This window comes from Centroberyx affinis, unplaced genomic scaffold, assembly GCF_046629955.1.
Source record: "Centroberyx affinis isolate AG114_WGS23_722 - 3 ecotype Tasmania unplaced genomic scaffold, CSIRO-AGI_Caff_v1 ptg001726l_1, whole genome shotgun sequence".
NCBI classification, from domain to species: domain Eukaryota; kingdom Metazoa; phylum Chordata; class Actinopteri; order Beryciformes; family Berycidae; genus Centroberyx; species Centroberyx affinis.
In genome coordinates, this window is record NW_027280133.1 from 106,811 (window position 1) to 125,000 (window position 18,190).

Genomic DNA, 18,190 nt, shown 5'->3' on the forward strand with positions numbered 1-18,190 from the left:
ACAAGAGCAAATCAAACAAGTGTACAGTAATTAATAAAAACATGATTTAAACATAAGACTAGGTGGTGGCTGGGCTGTTCTGTTTTATAGTTAATGGACTATCCAGGTATAAACACTTAAAATCAGGACAATGTGTGGTGCTGTGCCTGCAGCCCAAAAATAGGAGACAAGAAGAGAAGGTCACCCTTGGTTGTTGACGTGAGTGGGTGATACAATCTGGTCGCCCCTTCAGTTCTGTTTAAAGGTGCGTGGTTTACTTTTTTCTGTGCTACAAAAGTAAACTGATAAAGAAGAGTGCATTTATTCATTTTTTTTCCAGGGGGCTGGAGTCTATCCCAGCATGCATTGGGAGGAAAGCAGGGATACAACATGGATAAGTTGTCATGGATAAGAAAAGATCTTCCCTCATTTAGTTGTTTAGGTTTTAACAATCCTTTGTTCCCTGGAAATTTTATTCATGACCAACTTCCCATTCAGTGTGCTCTTAAGATATTACCCAGTTGATGTTCATTACATTTTTATAGAATGTAAAATGCGCTTGTAAAATGGAATTGCATTCTAAACAACCTCCACCGTTTCATGAGGGACATACTTGATAATTCAGATAGAATAAGTCTGAATATTCTGTGGTATTATGTTTTACAGACACTGTCGTTAGGTCAGAAAACAGACGATGGAATGCACACGTTGTAAATGGTATATTATAATTTATTCACGACAAACCAGCAAAAGGAAAAAAAGAGTGGCAGAATTGGAGCAAAAACTTTGCTTGGAGGCACACTTCTGAAATGCAAAGATCAAAACCCAAGTGCTATAAGGAACAATATTGCAAAATCAACATTTGTAATTATGATGATTACTACAATGGTTGTGAAATTTACAAATTAACAACTCTTAACCAGTAACACCAGTCACATCAGAAAAACAGGTGCTCAGGCTTCTTCCAGCTCAACCAGCACACCGTCACAGTCTTTAGGGTGCAGAAACATTACCGGTTTCCCATGAGCACCTATTCGGGGCTCTGCAGACAGAGTCCTGATGTTCCTTGCTTTCAGGTCCACTATCGCAGCGTTGATGTCATCAACCTAAAACCAGGTAGCAAATTCAGTATGTTAATAACCTCAGTGAATCATCAAACATTAATTAATCTTATACACACACTCCAATTACAGTACTGGCAGTTTGATAGTCCGCTATAAAATGTGCAGCCTCACAAATCAAACACTCTTTAATGGCACATGATGATATGAAATGCAGGGAATGTACACTCAGTGACCACTTTATTAAATACAACTCTCCATTTATGTAAACAACTCTTCTGCGCAATGAGTCACCAATAAATAATGCATGAGTATAAAGCATGCAGACAGAGTCAAAAGGTTCAGTTACTGTTTGACTCAAGGCAAGAATGTACGTGTAATTTAAGCAACTTTGATTGAATGTGGTATGATCATTGATCTGAGACGCACCAGCTCCAGCATCTCAGAAACTGCGGCCTATGATTTTCACACACTACAATGTCTAGGAGTTAACCAGAAATGGACCAACAAACAAAACAAATCCTGTCAGCTGCAGGCCTGTGGGAAAAAAAGCCTTACTGATGAGAGACATCAGAGGAGAATGGCAAGACTTGTTGAAGCTAACAAGTGAGCCACAAGTATGCAAATAACAGCTCAGCACAGCAGTGATGTGCAGAAGGGCATCTCAGAACACACGGCTTGTCTGATCTTGAAGCAGATGGGCTACAGCAGCAGAGGACCAAGCCAGGTTCCACTCCTGTTGGCTAAGAACAAGAAGACGAAGCTACAGTGGACAAATGATGATCACCAAAACTGGATGATTGAGGAGCGGGAACACATTGCCAGGTCTGATGAATCCTGGTTTCTGTTCTGACATGCTGATGACACAGTCCAAATTTGGCATAAACATGAATCCATAGATCCATCCTGCATCCCTTCATGGCCACAGTCTATTTTTTCAAATTGATACTTTCAGCAGGATAATGCACCTTGTTATGAAGCATGCATCGCCTCAGTATGGCTCCAGGAACATGACAGTGTCTTCAATCTACTCCAATGGCCTATCCAGTCCCCAGATCTCAACCCAAAACAGCAACTTGTTCCAAGTGGAATGGAATGATCATGTGCTGGCAAAAAATCTGCATGAATTTTGCAATGCTATCAAGTCAGCATGGACCAATATCCCTGTGGAACATTTCTGGCACTGTGTTGAATCCATGCATCGAAGAATTCAGGCTGTTCTGAAGGTGAAAGGGCGTCTTACCTGGTACTAGCTAGGTGTACTTAATACAGTGGCCACTGAGTGTATGTCTGGGTCTGGAAGCATATTACCACAGTCTGCTAAACACAATGTTACCAGAGCTGTCTTACCTCAATACAAATATGGTGCATCCCTCCAGCCTTATTCTTCTGCAGGAAGCCAGCAATTGGGCTTTTCTCCCCCAGAGGATGGAGCAGCTCCAGTTTAGTGTTCCCCAGCTCCACGAACACTGTGTACACCCCATGCTCGGGCAGGGGCACCTTGTCACTAACCGTGGCCCCCAGCACGTCCCGGTAGAGAGACGTGGCCTTCTCCATGTCCGGGACGGCAATGGCAACGTGGTTCAGCCTCCCCAGCTTCCATAGTGAAGCAGGGACACCCTGGTGGAGGGCTGCTGTGGTTGAATGTGCTCTCAGCAGAGTGTGACGAGTGCATCTGGAAAGACCTGAAACTGAACACAAAGTTGAGAGTATAGTGAGATGAACTGTAGCGACCAGGATTAAACTATTAGTCCTGTAACTTGGGTATTTGCTAGGGCAGTGAAGGTTATTGCAAAAGGACTGACATTTCTGTATACTTATCACAGGGTGTTGTCAAGTGTCATTAATGTAAATTTAAGATTTCTAAAGGTCTTTTTTAATGTTGATTATAAAGAAATATAAGACCAATTTCCCAACTGCAAAAAAAACGTCAAAATGAAAACAACTGTAAACCTATAGGGCTACGGGACTAGGCTGATTTCTCACTGGATCAAACAGAGCACCAAGAAAACTAAGCAGTTTCTATTTCCCATTTATGTGTAGTTTCGAGTGTGCCCTGTACCAAAATTTGCAACAAGTAAAATGTAAGTTAACCAAGGGGTTTTACAGTATAGTAAATTCACATATGCTTCAGTCTCCCTCTCTCTGATGTAACCAATATTAGCGATAACAAAGACAGTAACTACGCTTCTGTTCAGTAACACTGTAGTCCTATTTGACGATCTTAAAAGAAATCAGAGACTATCTAAACATTAGAGATTACAAAAATGAGACAGAAAACTAGTCGCTTGCTAGATTATTATTGCCACACACACACACACACCAACCTGCAACCTTCAGCACGGCGGACGCCATATTTCCCCCCGGAACCTAACAGCAGTAGAGTTTCTTGGGGAGCCTATTTACCTGCAACACATACATACCCATGCGGGGGAAACGATGGCTACCGGAGATGTATGGAGTGTGCTGGAGGATTGTGCGAAGAAAATAAATGTCAACACATCGCACCCAGAGAACTTTCTAAGGCAAGTCCAGCTGTGTTTTACTCGTGCTGTTGAAAAAGTGGCAGTAACGTCGCTTCATTTGTACGCTTGAGTCTATCGAAAAGGCTAAGCTGGCTAGCTGTAGCTGCTAGCTAGCTAACTGCAACAACTGCTGATCCACATGCACGTAGTAGCGTTAGCACAGTATTTAATTTAATGGGTAATGTTAGTTAGCTGCCATAGTCAACCTCCTGGGTGCTTGATAACCTCAGCGTTCAGCTTGGTAACAATGAAGAGGTGTTGCTTGGGTGTGTATTTATTAAAGCACAAAATGTATGGTGTAACTATTCCTTGTGCTACTTGAATGAGCACCTATGTAGAAACCCTGCTTGGGTGTAAGCAGTGGAAAGGGGGGTTGGTAAGAGTATGTTGTTGGGGTTTATAAAGTGGAAGCCTCTTATCACAGATGTTTTGAGGAATTACGACCACAGTAACTCCAGAAGAAGATTCAACTCACCGATCCAATTTGTACACTTAGGTTTACTCTTAGTTCACAACATTACACCCAAGACTTCAGCTCAACATTAGGTAAATGGGACAGCTGGCCCTGTTGACCCTGAGCTGAACCTCACAGGTGTCTGTTGGAGGGGGGAAAAAATCAAAAACATGTTACTATTAACATACAAGATTCATAATATTGATTGTGTGTTTCCACTTTTACAGTCTTCAAGATGGAGTGGCAGCAGACTTCACCTCCCTCACCAAGACGCTGTACGATCTCCACAAGGCCCAGGAGCCTGCGGATTGTAATGGCAGCCCCCTGGTTCAGCTGGTGGTGGAAAATTTTGATGAGGAGCAGATCTGGCAGGAGCTGGAGCTGCAGAACACTGCTGTACTGAGGCACTTTGAGAACGTAGTCAGTCAGGCTGTGTCAGATGACGTGTTAACCTTACTGGCTGAGGAGGAGGAGGAGGAGGACGTGGAAGATGAGGATGGAGAAGAAGGAGAGGATGATGATGATCAGGAGGAGATTGTTGATGATGAAGAAGAGGAACCACGCAGGCAGTCTAAGAAAATGGATGAGGGTCAGGCAGGGGATTACTCAGATGAGGACTCTGATTTAGATTTTGACGTGGACGCCTTGGAAAAACAAGAGAAACGGAAGAAAGGCATTGCAAGGAAAGGCTCCAAGACTATGGGGGTTCCCTCTCAGGTTGATGACAGGTTCTTCAAGCTGTCAGAGATGGAAACCTTTCTCGATGATATGGACAAGCGGGAAGGGAAGGACGATCAGGGGGGAGATGATGTAGACTATTTTCAGGACTTGCCCTCTGATGAGGAAGATGATTTTGACCTCGAAAAAGTACTTTCTTCAAAAAAACAAAAGAAACAAAGCACCGTAAGTAACTATTGTGTCACTCATTATCATTTTGTCTAATCTAGCTCACCATGTTTTTAAAATTTGATTGTGAACGAGATAACTGAAGGAGAAACATACTATCAAAAGGGTGTAAAATCACTGTTTGAGTTGTACATATGTTATTGATAAACAACAGCAGCAGCATATAGGAAATATGTTGATTCCTGTTTATTTTGACAGGAAAAAAGCTCCAGGAATCTCAAGTACAAGGACTTCTTTGATGCTGTGGATGGTGAACCAGCTAAGGCAGATGACCAATCAGATGATGAGGGTGACGATATGGATGGGATGCAGGAAGATGATGAAGAGGAAATTGAGGAGGAGGATGATGAGGAAGAGGAGGAGGATGATGAGTAAGTGGTTTAAAAAATAATTTAATGCTTAACATGAAGTATTTCATTTGTGTGTGTGTGAGAGAGAGCGAGAGATGTGGCTGGGCTGCAGGGGGTTAAGCACAATTAAGGTCAATTCCAGCAAATCTGTATCTGTGCTGTACCAGGGACATTTTTAAGGACAATGGGAGGAGCCAGTCCAAGGAAGCTCTGAAAAAAGTGACCTTTAACCTTTCTGGGGACGACGACAGCGAAGGAGAGGACATCGAGGACATTTTTGGAGGAAAGACCCCAAGATCAGCAAAGTCTGAATCCAAGTCATCATTTGAAAAACGGCAAGATAAGGTAACCAGGTTTTACATTTTTCTCGTTTCTTGTGGTGCAACAGTAATGTTTGGTGGCCGAGTGTTATACCAAGTGTTGACCGTTACTGAATGCACCTTGAGAGAAGCAGAATAAGGGTGCTGCTGGATCTGCATAAACCAGCGAACCTATGAAGTAATAGCAATTATTTACATTGCTTATTGCTATTCCAACTTCCAGATGTCAGAGAAGATCCAGGATTTGGAGAAAGCAGCACTAGCAGAGAAACCCTGGCAGCTGTCTGGAGAAGTCTCTGCTCAGGCGCGTCCAGAAAACAGCATGCTTGAAGAAAATGTGGAGTTCGAGCAGACCTCCAGGATGGGTGAGTGGCCGTACTGTGTTTGTGTGTGGTGTGAGAATCGGCGGATGTCCATTTAGATATATACCAATATTCATAACTGTGTCCGGTATACACTGATGGAGGTTTTTCTGTGCTCCATTAGCTCCTGCTATCACAGAGGAAACCACACTACAGCTTGAGGACATCATCAAACAGAGAATAAAAGACCAGGTTAGCATATCAAAGATACATGAGTTTTGGTGCCAGCACAAACTGATATAGAGTAGTCGAATATGGGAAACACTGAATACATTTAGTGACTTATTTTAACCCAAGGACTTTTATGTGTGTTTTTGTAAGGTGTTTGATGATGTGGTGCGTAAGGAGAAACCCAAGGAGGAGGTGTTTGAGTACAAAAAGAGACTAACTTTGGACCATGAGAAGAGCAAGCTGAGTCTGGCAGAAGTCTATGAGCAGGAGTACCTCAAGCAGGCACAGGTTTGTCTTTCATTCTGTTTTCATACAGTGTTTTCCACTGCTGAATCAAACGCAAACAAACTGAGCTAGACTGTACTGTGTATGCAGTCACACACCCGCCAGATTTTTTTTGCCTGTGTCTTATCAAGTCTCCATTGTTTCCTTTTAATTTCAGCAAAAGACGGAGGAAGAAGAGAACCCAGCCCATGCAGAAATTCAAAAGCTTATGGACACACTATTCCTAAAGTTGGATGCTCTCTCCAACTTCCACTTCACACCTAGACCAGTAAGTTTTGTCGGACAACGTTGACTAAAAGTGGTGGAAGAGTAGCAGTGTAATTATTACTTAGTATAGAAGCAGATTTTCTCTGTAGAGAATACATAGGCCTTCACACTGAGAGAAAAGGTAGATGGTTCCCATGATTCCTGGAAAACCTTGAAATTCAAAAACTAGTTTCCAGTCACAGAAGACACATTAGAATATGAGTAAAATATGTAGAAAAAATTTCCTTTTGAACAATTCTGGAAAAAACTGAAGGTTATATGTCCCTGTCTCAGAAGTCACCAGAAATATAGTTATTTCTCAAAAAAATCTCATCTTGTTGGAGCATTACGCTAGATCTACCTCCTGTAAATGATTTCCACAATTTGATCTGTGGCTAGAAATTGCATTCCAGTGCTTTGAGACACATAACTTTATAACACCGGAACATTTTTTCCTTAAACGGCACAGTTTCATGGAAATGTTGAAACTTTTGACATTGAAGCTATCCTTGAGAATTTTGATAATGTCCTGAACAAATCATGGAAAATGATTTTCAAAAACTGTGGCAAGCCACTGCACTGAAAGGCCAAACTCATGCTGTGCCTTCTCTCTGTCCACAGCCTGTCCCTGAGGTGAAAGTGGTGTCTAACTTGCCTTCCGTTACCATGGAGGAGGTCGCTCCAGTCAGCGCTAGCGATGGTACCCTGCTAGCACCAGAGGAAATCAAGGTTTGTCTTTCATCACATTCAACCATTGATTTGATCTGGCTGCATGTGAAGTGTCGTGTCTGATACTGTTCTCCTCTAACCAAAGGAGAAGAACAAAGCAGGGGATGTGCTGGGTAATTCTGAGAAGACGTCAACAGACAAGAAACGTGAGAGACGCAAGAAGAAGACGGTGAAGCGCCTCAAGATCAAGGAGAAAGAGAAGAGACAGAAACTTAAAGAGGCCAGTAGAGCTGGAGAGAACAAAAAGCTATCAAAGGCTGAAATGGCAGAAAACCTGAAGAAACTCACGAAAGGAGGCAAAGCTACGATAATCAAGGTCAGTATTGTTGTTTCTCAGATCTGGATGACGATATTATGTGGCACTTTTCCACAGCTGGGTCATATAAGGCTTGTTGGGCCAATTCAAAATGTTCATATCACCAGTATTTTAGTATTTGAAATTGTGGCCCAGTTCATAAATCTGTCCTCAAGAAAAAAAAATCATGGACATGTTTAGGAGGAAATTGGAGTGTCATAATAAATGACTGACTGACTATGCTCCCAACAGCCAAAATGGACCAAATCCCACAATAGAGACTTTTTATTTACATAATGAAGATGATATGAAGTAACATTGCGCTCCTCTGTTTCAGGATGAGGGAAAGGACAAGGCTCTGCGGTCCTCCCAAGCCTTCTTCTCTCAGCTGCAGGACCAGGTCAAAAGTCAGATCAAAGGTGCCAAGGACCAGTCCTCCAAGAAGAAAAAGCACAAAGAAGTTTCTGCCAGCAAACTCAAGTTATAATTATGATGTGTTGTCATGATAGATTTACATTTTATTGTACAGATTCGTTTTTTTATGAGAAAGCTGCAATATATTTACCAGCAAGTCCTTGTAAATGTTGTCATTTCCATCTAAATAAATGTAAGTGCCCAGATTTGTTTGAATTAATGTTCTTAATGTTATGATTAAGGGCTTTTTAATCTGTTATAATAAATGTCTGTTGTCATTAAGGCATCTCAGAAAGGAGAGAAGTAAAGTGAATGTACCTTTCTGCTGAAGACCTGCAATTGTTAATATCCAACATCGCCCTCTAGTGGTGGTATATTTTCATTTATTAGGAATGAAAAACAAAAACACAAGTATTAGAATGCACACAAAGCACTCTAGTTAGTGCATAACATGATTACAAGAAACCTAAAGGAAATACATCAAATCCACAAACTTGTCAGTAACATTTATAATTTATGAAATGTAGCCATTAATTACACAAGATTAATGGAATACATTTGTTACTCCTTGCTTCCATTCTCCTCGATAAAACCCACCATAGGACATAGTTATCACAGATATGGTCAATAATGAAGTTACAAATGTCTTGAGAAACTTTCTTAGCATGTAAGCAATCCCAAAATAAATACACTACTGTGGACATTACAAAAGGAACCGCTTACAGTAATGGCTCTATTCAGCCCATCCCGAGAAGTTGTTGGCAGGATAGTATGCAAGTATGATTTTAAAGGAAACCTCTTTCACCTTACTAAGAGAATGGTTGTTAGACAACACCCAATCTCACTGTATATCAATAATAACCTGATACCGGTCAGGCCAAAGATACGGAGTGAAAAGGTAACCGCCCACCAGAAAAGTCCCCATGACGTAACGAATGATCATCATCACGGAAGTGAACCAAGAGAAACGCAGGCAGCAACCCAAATAAGTTGGTGTTTACTCGGACTGGTAATTACAGGTACTGTCACTTGTCGGGTGTTCACGAACTGCTAACCGTGTTGAACTTAACTCTTGTCAAAACTACTTGAGCACGTTTGTCAATTTGTTTAGTTAGCTATTGTTCAGCTGTTTGTGAGCTAGGTAACGTTAGCTAACGTCGGCAGAAGAAGATTGCTAACAAAGGCTAGCTAGTTAGGGTAGCGCCGCAGACTCTGAATTTTTCCGGTACGTATCGGTAAGGCTGTGATCAAGTAAATAAACTGAAGAGGAAAATAGATTTGGGGATAGCAACGTTATTCGTATTCAAGAAGGGGTTCGTTGACGTCGTTAGCCGTCGTCAACGGCTACCAGCTGGTTGACGTTTCCGTAGTTCATGTTAGCAAGCTAACTTCATGGTGTGTGTGAGTGTGAGAGTGAATGTTTGTTTGGTCGGAGTCATTCTCCGCCATCTGTAGCGATGGATTGGTGTGGTCATGCTCACATGATTACGTGACTCACTTGAGCAGAGGTGGGACAGGGAGAGGGTGCCCAGCCACATATGTAATTTTACAACGCAGTGGGTTTCGGTCGTATGGTTTCTTCTGGACTGCTCATCTCACGCAGGATTTGCTCTCCTCCTGTCCACAGAGAGCGGACCATCATGTTGGGAGGAGGGTTCAAAGCAGAGAGGCTCAGAGTCAACCTCAGGCTGGTCATCAACCGACTCAAACTCATGGAGAAAAAGAAAAGTGAGTCATGTACTAATGGAAAAACTGTTGTACTCTCTCATGATTGATTTCTAGACTCTCGCTTACTTGCAATGTAAAGACCAGTGGGTTTCCTTTTTGTCTGTTCCTCCCTGCAATGACAGTTTACCTTTTCCCACTCCCATCCCCCACTTTAATATGTAGCTGAGCTTGCCCAGAAAGCAAGGAAGGAGATAGCTGATTACCTGTCGTCGGGGAAAGATGAGCGGGCACGGATCCGTGTGGAGCACATCATCAGAGAGGACTACCTGGTGGAAGCCATGGAGATCCTGGAGCTTTACTGCGACCTACTGCTTGCACGCTTTGGCCTCATTCAGTCTATGAAGTGAGTGATTTGGCCAGCCAAGATGCACTGATCACAATTTATTAAAAGTACCGATGCACAGCACACATACATAAATCTATATGATAAAACTATGAGGGATACTGGGTATACACATTCACTTTCCTTTTCATCTTTGTCATTCACTTTGTGTCTGGCTGTCACTGCCCTCCTCTTCCTTAACCCTGTTCTCTTTCTCCTCCTTAACTCCTTTCTCTGTCTCCAATCAGGGAGCTGGATCCAGGCTTACAGGAGGCAGTGTCCACCCTCATCTGGGCAGCTCCTCGTCTCCAGGCTGAAGTGTCAGAACTCAAAATAGTAAGTACTCTTACACAGTGTATTGTGGCGGACAATACTGAACAAATCCCGTCTGGCTTTTGAAACCTGTCTTGATTCATTATAATGTCAAAGCCATCGGGGGTTGGCAGCGTCTTGACAACTTCATCTCCACTCACTTTTCTTTCAGGTGTCTGACCAGCTGTGTGCAAAATACAGTAAGGAGTATGGCAAGCTGTGCAGGACAAACCAGATTGGCACTGTCAATGACAGGGTAGGCATTTTTTCCCACTGCCTCTCTCTGAGTGTGTTCACGAATGTATGAATATCTAGTCTAGAGGCTTCCTATCCGCACCTAACCGCGTGTCTGATCTATATTGTTTAGCTGATGCACAAATTGAGCGTGGAGGCCCCTCCCAAGATCTTGGTGGAGCGCTACCTGATAGAGATAGCCAAGAACTATAACGTGCCGTATGAGCCTGACGCCATGGTCCGGGTGAGTATTACAGAATCAAATATCACTGGTTCACATCTCTCGCTCGATAAAAAGCATGAATCCATGAATAATATATATTTATCCATTGCTTTCCTACCTTCCATTCGTCTCATACGTGTCAGCAGTCATAACTAAGGGCCTCCACTGACTGTACAATTGTTCTGTTTCCCCCCCCATCCCCTGACAGCCCGAGGTGTGTACTGGTGAGGAGGCAGACCTGATTGATGTGGACATTGACAATAAGAAGGGTGGAGGAGGAGGAGGTGGTGGAGGAGGTTTCACTGCTCCTGTTGGTGCCATGCCCATGCCCATGCCCATGCCCATGCCCATGCCTATGCCATCAGCGTTCAACTATCCACCTCCCAAAGGAGGAGTAAGACATTTTTACAGACGCTGCTCATTCTGATCTTGATGTGATTTATTGCCAGAAAACAATTACAGTTCTACTTATTCCTGTTCGGGATAGCTTGAGTTATAAATAGACAATAGTCAACTGCTTGGCTCAGACTTGTACCTGACCATTGTTTTTTCTCCAGGAACCCTTTAGTGCACCTGTTGGGACCTACAACAGCATGAACAACTTCCAGCCTGGCATGGGAGGAGGGCAGCCCCCTCAGCTGCCCAGTTGCCCCCCAACATATGAGTCTGTAAGTGACTGAAACCTTCAACCCCATGCCCCCACCTGTTCCTGCCCCACAGACAGCTGGACAGACGGACAGGGCAGGGCAGGGCACCACTCAGGGAAGAGCAGTTCATTTTAGCTTGCTTGCAGTCTCGCCTTTCCTCTGCAATTTGACGCTATTTTATGGAGTCAGGGAGTTGGTGTGCTTAGATTCTGCTTTAAATGCACGGACGTAGTTTGTATGAACTGCTAATAACCACTAACCAAATGTTCAGAGTGGGTTTATATTGAACACACCAGAGTGTATGCATTTATATAGTGGAAGGAATTATGGAATTATGTCCCACAGAAGGTATAGCAAGAGCTTATAGTTTAGCTTAATCCATTTTTGTGGCAAGCAAACTTGAGGTGTAAATTAACCTTGAAGGTGATGGGTTTTCTCAGAAATGCAGTGGCTTTTCCCATTACCCTAATCACTTATTGTGACTGCTGCATCATTGAACTGAATGATTCTGTCTCTCTCAATACTAATATCTTTAATAGTATTTCATATTTATGTGAGGATGAGATGACCCCAAACACACTTTATCTATTTTTCAGATTGATGACCTATCTGTCAAACCTTCTGTTCCTTCCCAGGCAATAGGTGAGTTCTGCCAGTCACCAACAATTGCATATTATAATCCTTATACTTTGAGTTTTCCATGTAAATTGAGAAGAGTCCAGTGTTTGTGTTATTTAATCTGTCTGTCTATTCAGTGGTTGTACTGCCTGATTTGGCATTGTGCGCTGTGTGTATTTTTGTCAGACCACACACACACCTTTCATTCCTCACTGCCTGTAATTAACCTACTGCTCTTTTACCCTTGCTACCGTTTTAAGCTGCTATTTGGGTTAGATATATAGTTGAGTATATCATGTTGAATGTCGTGTGTTGCTCTCCAGCCCCTGGCCCTTCATCTCAGTTCTACGACAACAACGCTCTCCCGGAGCTCCCCTCTGTTCCTGACACACTCCCCACATCCTCCTTCGGCGGGCACACTACCACCTCAGATGACATCGACTTTGACGACTTGTCGCGGCGGTTTGAGGAGCTGAAGAAGAAGACCTAATCACAACAGTCCCGGTCTACACACACACACACAGGACCCTGTGTCGTCACCTCCGCTGCCCAGACCAGGAAATGGAAAATGCTAAAGGCTCTGAATCAGATATGGATTGTTCGCTCCCCCTTCCACAGTGACGTAATCTTAAATAGATGCTAAACTTAACCTTGCCTCATTCAGACAAATGTGACTAGCTCACTTAGGGTGTGGTTGCTGCTCACTATGTAACCTGTAGAAATCACGGTTCTGTTGACAGAAAGTACCACTGAGCACTACATTTTCTACTGCGCATCATACATATTCTTACATACAATCGAGTGTTTGATTAGGAGTCCTTTCTACAAACACTTTGGATGTATAGAGGTCTCTGTGACTAAGTCCACTCTGCTTTGAACTTTTCCCATTTGTCTGTGTGATATACGGTCTGGGTCATATATCTAACCAAATGTATAACAGATTTTATTTACTTTTTCCAGGGTTTGGGATAAGATGAAGATGTATATGCCGTGATTCTACTTTGGCACCTGTTGTATTGCTCTGGTCTTAAGCGGTATGTCAGTGAATAGTGCCCCAAACCAGTCAAACCAGCCTGACTGCCTTTACCAGTTTTGTTGGGAAGTTGGCATTCACACTGTTTTATTCTCTAGATTGTTTCCGAGGCGAGGCTCAAATACCCACAGTTTGCTCCAGCAAGGTACCACAGCAAGACTAGAGAAGTCCAGATAATTTAGTTGCGGAGAAGCCATATATTCAGTCTCTTACGCAGTCATGCAGTTTTGTAACTGTAGAAAAGACATTTTGAAACACTCCCTTACTCACTGAAGTTCTCAAACTCCAAGGAGTATCAGACTGTATAGCACTGTCACAAACCCCAGTGGCACATGTAAAATATTCACCTCCTTTATGGCCTAATATTATGTTTAAGATATATGGAGCCCTCCTGGAAAAGCTCATGGTGACGCATGTCAAACCTGTTGTATGACATATCTGTTCATCTGTTACAGGGGTGGAGGGGCACAAATATAAACTGAGAAAACGGTGTATGGAACTGTGTAATATATTAAGATACATAGACAATGATATAGATAGACCTATTTACAGGAATGATCGTTTTAATTGTACAGAAAGAAGATTTTGGTAGTAGGAAGGTGTTCAATTATTGACTAATCTGTTTGTTTTATATACATCCTATCTCCCAATAAAGTTTTCGTGCCCTTTTGAATGTCAGTTTTACCAAATACTTGCACTTTCTGTATTTTTGATCAAAATCATTAAATTTGAATGCAAGACATGACTGCAGACAGAAAATAGTCTTAATGGTGATCATACAATAACCTAATTTGATTGATTTGATGTAAATATTGCCCCCAAATGTCATAAGTTTATTTTATCCATACACTGTGTAATGCTAAAGGTCTAGTGTGATCACATGTGCATGTATTATTTACAGTGTGCACATCACTGCTTTCGCCTTTCGTTTCTAATCAGAGGCCTTGCCAATCTGCAGTAGGACCACGTATTATACATATGACCTGCATATAACCTCACTTGATTAAGTTCCATTTGTTAATTTGCTTTCCCCAAAAAACAAATAATTTTAAACTTACCTGTTTAATTAAAATTTCTGTATTAGAGGAAAACGCACTGTGTGGACTGGAAGTTTGGATAATCTATGGAGAAATGGGAGTATACGGATTTTGTTATCATGTAGGAAAATACGTTGCTGCTCCCTCACCCCACCCAACCCTACTTGCATGACAAATGGATGGTGGCCTTATCATGAATGACATGACTCAGCAATCTCTGGAAAGCAAATGGTGCATCTAAAAGCTTTCCCACCAGTCGATAGACACAGTACATCAATAACTAAATGAGAGAGCGGGAAGAAGAATCTGTTTGAGGGAAAGGCCTAGTAGAGAGTAACACTACTGAACTGTGATCTGCTCACTGTTTTATTTCTATTCTTTTCTATGTTGGACTGTTTGAGGAATCTTTCATGCTTGACTTGGATAGACACAATATAGTGTCTTCTGGTTGCAAAAAAATAGGAAATTCATTATTTTTTTCTCTGTTTACTAAAATTATGATTTAATAAATGACTGTTTGGAATTGGAATACTGGCATGGTCTCTGCTGTATTTTATTTTTTTATTCCATTTAATTAAGATACAGCTTTAACCCCTTGTACCCTGACTTTACCCTTAAATTTCCCCTTAAGCAGCTTCAAAGTTAGAAAAAAAAATGTCCTAACTGTGCAACATTGTCACATCCATATTCTGTATCTGCTCGTTCCAACTCTTTCTTGAAGCTTTAGCTGCTTATATTGAATGAAATATTCAAATACAAGACGCCACGTTTTTATGGCTGCACCATTACATCAAATGGAAAAAAATCTAGATGTTTGTGCATCATTTTATACACATTTCCCTGTAATTCAGAATGACACATTTGGTGTCTTTGGAAAACTTGTTATCTTGACAAGAATTAAAAATAAAGTTCTGTGGGTTTGAACAAAGCTTGGTCGTGCAACCTGCATTTGTAATGATGGACACAGTGGCGGGGGCGGTAGGGAAGAAAAGGTTAAGTAGCACAGCTATGTCTAGCATTAACCAGTAGGGGGCATTAATGTCCCAAAACGATACTTGGATAGGATCACCAAACCCATGAAGATGCAACAGTAGCAGTGAGCAGGAACAGAGGCAGATTCCTTCAAACTGGTTTAGATTGTTTATGCCAGTGGTTCTCAACATGGGGTCCAGGGACCACCAGAGGTCCTTGAGGGGGTTCCAGGTGGTCCCCAGCAAAGCGATGAACTGTTATTTAATTTACAAAAAAGTTAACACAGTTAGAGAATGTGGAAGAATGACTGTTTTGATCAGAGTTTCACTGTTATCTCTCTACCTACAATACAGACAGTCAAGGAATTCTGGACAAAATCATATATAAAAATATTCTCAGATTATATGAAAAAGGTTGAGAATCACTGGTTTATCCTCAGAACTGCTTCTGAGGACCGCCCGCCCGAAACGGACTTCCTTTGTTAAACAAGGGGGCGGGGCGTAAACAGAAACTAGTCAGAGGCCAGAGATAAAAGGAGGTTCTACATTTGTGTTTCCTGTTCATCGTTCAAACAAGACGGCGGCACGCTTCAATGGAGACAAGGATGTTCCAGTTTCCGGTGGTTACATGTATACCAGCTCATCCGAGGAAGATGATACAGAGTCAGAAGAGGACGAACTGCTGTTGTTAGCATACTTGATTTCTAGGCAAAGGGAGGAAGAGGAGATGGAACCTCACGGGGAGATGGTCGATGAGTCCCCCAAACAAAAGGAGAGTGGTGGAGGAGAGGGGAGTAGGCTACAACAGATGCGTGAGCTGCATGAACACAAGGACCTCTCCTACTTTATTTTTTTTACTTTACTTGAGCCCTGCTACATCAAACATGGTAACATGCACCGTAGCCCCATATTGATTTGGCCGAAAGACGGTCAGTAACTTTGTTTTCTAGCGTCGGGCAGTTCCCAACAGTTTGTGGCTGCAAGTTACAAGATGGGGACTGCGACAGTGTGTGCCTTTGTTTCAGAGGTCTGTGCAGAAATTTGGAAGGCACTCCACGGCGACTTCGTCAAACTTCCCACAACAACTCAAGAGTGGGTGGATGTAGCAAGAGACTTTTGGAATTTCCCAAATCGTGCAGAGCTATCGGTGGGAAACGTGGTCATCAAGGCACTGAGTGGAGCAGGCCGCGACTACCTCAACTACAAAACAACACACTCACACATTGTTCTCACTCACATTTGTTCTCATGACTGTCTGTGTGCCGCTTCACCACGGGGTAGGAGCCGCGGAGGGGAACTAGTTACCAAAAACACTCCTCATTAAAAGTTGTTAAATAAATAAATGTTCATTATTAACAAATATGTAGAAAGTACGTAAATAAATAATTTTTAGTTTTTTTCCCCAATACATTTTGGGCTAAACTGGTGGACCGGTTTGTGTCAAGGGGTGTTTTTTTTTTTTTTTTAAATGTCACAAAAAATTCCTTTGTGTGTGCTTTTGGAAAATACTAACTCTGAAATCCTTATTATAATTATTACAGTCTAGCAAAACTCACAGCTAATCAAGCAAAGTTTTTGAAAGATGCGCTCTTGAATGAATTTGTTGTAGGCTTTTGTAATAGCCTACTTTGAATACGACTGTATTCAAAGTCATGCTGTTCTTACACAAAAAAACTAGTCTATGCCTTATATAAAAACACACAATTTAAATATTCAATTAACAGTGCAAAATACTGATATTAGATCAACAATGGGTAAATTGCCAGTAAAAGGCATCAAACAAAAGATCTTTTTCATGTTTTCCTTTAACACAAACAACAATTACTGGTTATTGTGGGGTGATGTGCCAGGAAAGCAATCAGACAATCCCGACTTCTTTTTCTGTGAGAAGAAATAACAAAAAACAGAAACAACATTTTACAACCATAGAATAGAAAGTCGTGCTAAAAACTAAATGCCAACTTGGGTAACTGCAAACGTGACAGATAACAGGTATACTGTGTAAGCAAGTTACAGCTTTAAAAACAATTTACATATATTTACTAGCAAATGTTACAACACTGCATTCCCAAATTGATATTAAATAATGCTGCTCTTTGTCATTTTAAACTCCATCTCCATAAGTAACGTCGCTTACCGTCTGCTTCGACGCCACTTTCACTTCTGTCTGAATCCGATATCTAAACCTGCCACGGTTCTGTTTCTCCCAAGGAGGCTCGTGCGCATGCGTCGTCTAAAACTGCTGCTCTAAAACTGCGGTTCCTTGGGTTGCCCCCCCATGGCTGCAGCTGGATGCTTCTCCATTTTGTAGCAAGGAAGAAAGGTCTCAGACTGACAGGCAGACAGAGAGAGAGTTTTAGATTAGATTAGATTAAACTTTATTGTCATTGCACAGAGTACAAGTACTAAGACAACGAAATGCAGTTTAGCATCTAACCAGAAGTGCAAAAGAAGCGGTAAAAGTGCAGTGCAATGTAATGTGCATATGTACAAATAGAATAAGCTGTAAGGGTAGTATTAATGTGCTAAGATATATACAGTATGAACAGTATTAACATTATCAGCAGTAGAACAGTGGTTATGAGTATGCAAGATTTTTGAATATGCAAGATGTATATAATAATATACATAGTATATGCAGTATGGTGTATATACAGTATGAACAGTATTAACAGAATGAACAGTATGAACAGAGTGGTATGAATACGCTAAGTATATAAATAGAATAAACTGTAAGGGGTAGTATGAGTGTGCTAAGAAAAATAACAGATAAATAACAGATAAATAACAGTATGAACAGTATAGTATGAGTATAGTAAAAGTATGAACAGTGGATAAGAAATGCAAGATATATACAGTATAGATATATAGATATATAGTATAAACAGTATGGTGTATAGTATATACAGGATGAACATGTGTATAGTAAGTATGTATAGTCACTGGAGGAAGGTGTCTGGGTGTTGTT

At 41.6% G+C, this 18,190-nt stretch overlaps 3 protein-coding genes across 6 annotated transcripts; 2 read left to right on the forward strand and 1 right to left on the reverse strand.

Moving 5' to 3' along the window:
- Positions 1-701: 701 nt before the first annotated feature.
- Positions 702-3,465, reverse strand: mcee (methylmalonyl CoA epimerase). 3 transcript variants are annotated; one of them, XM_071528795.1, is made up of 3 exons: positions 3,368-3,465; positions 2,391-2,731; positions 702-1,085 (listed from the first exon to the last, which is right to left on the reverse strand). In XM_071528795.1, exons 1-3 carry the CDS (start codon positions 3,393-3,395, stop codon positions 933-935), a joined length of 522 nt encoding a protein of 173 aa, XP_071384896.1. In that variant the 5' UTR covers positions 3,396-3,465; the 3' UTR covers positions 702-932. The 3 variants fall into 3 exon arrangements, with proteins under 3 accessions (XP_071384896.1, XP_071384898.1, XP_071384897.1); XM_071528797.1 differs by having other exon boundaries at positions 2,391-2,725; positions 3,368-3,395; XM_071528796.1 differs by having other exon boundaries at positions 2,391-2,725; positions 3,362-3,395.
- mphosph10 (M-phase phosphoprotein 10 (U3 small nucleolar ribonucleoprotein)) lies at positions 3,435-8,296 on the forward strand. The gene is made up of 11 exons (XM_071528794.1): positions 3,435-3,565; positions 4,247-4,922; positions 5,124-5,296; positions 5,443-5,620; positions 5,819-5,960; positions 6,082-6,149; positions 6,279-6,416; positions 6,571-6,681; positions 7,281-7,388; positions 7,474-7,704; positions 8,021-8,296. Exons 1-11 carry the CDS (start codon positions 3,480-3,482, stop codon positions 8,168-8,170), a joined length of 2,061 nt encoding a protein of 686 aa, XP_071384895.1. The 5' UTR covers positions 3,435-3,479; the 3' UTR covers positions 8,171-8,296.
- Positions 8,297-9,030: 734 nt separating this feature from the next.
- Positions 9,031-14,785, forward strand: ist1 (IST1 factor associated with ESCRT-III). 2 transcript variants are annotated; one of them, XM_071528801.1, is made up of 10 exons: positions 9,031-9,116; positions 9,725-9,825; positions 9,988-10,168; positions 10,396-10,483; positions 10,632-10,715; positions 10,827-10,937; positions 11,125-11,310; positions 11,474-11,584; positions 12,160-12,205; positions 12,505-14,785. In XM_071528801.1, exons 2-10 carry the CDS (start codon positions 9,738-9,740, stop codon positions 12,669-12,671), a joined length of 1,062 nt encoding a protein of 353 aa, XP_071384902.1. In that variant the 5' UTR covers positions 9,031-9,116; positions 9,725-9,737; the 3' UTR covers positions 12,672-14,785. The 2 variants fall into 2 exon arrangements, with proteins under 2 accessions (XP_071384902.1, XP_071384903.1); XM_071528802.1 differs by lacking the exon at positions 9,031-9,116 and adding an exon at positions 9,141-9,322.
- The last annotated feature ends 3,405 nt before the right edge of the window (positions 14,786-18,190 follow it).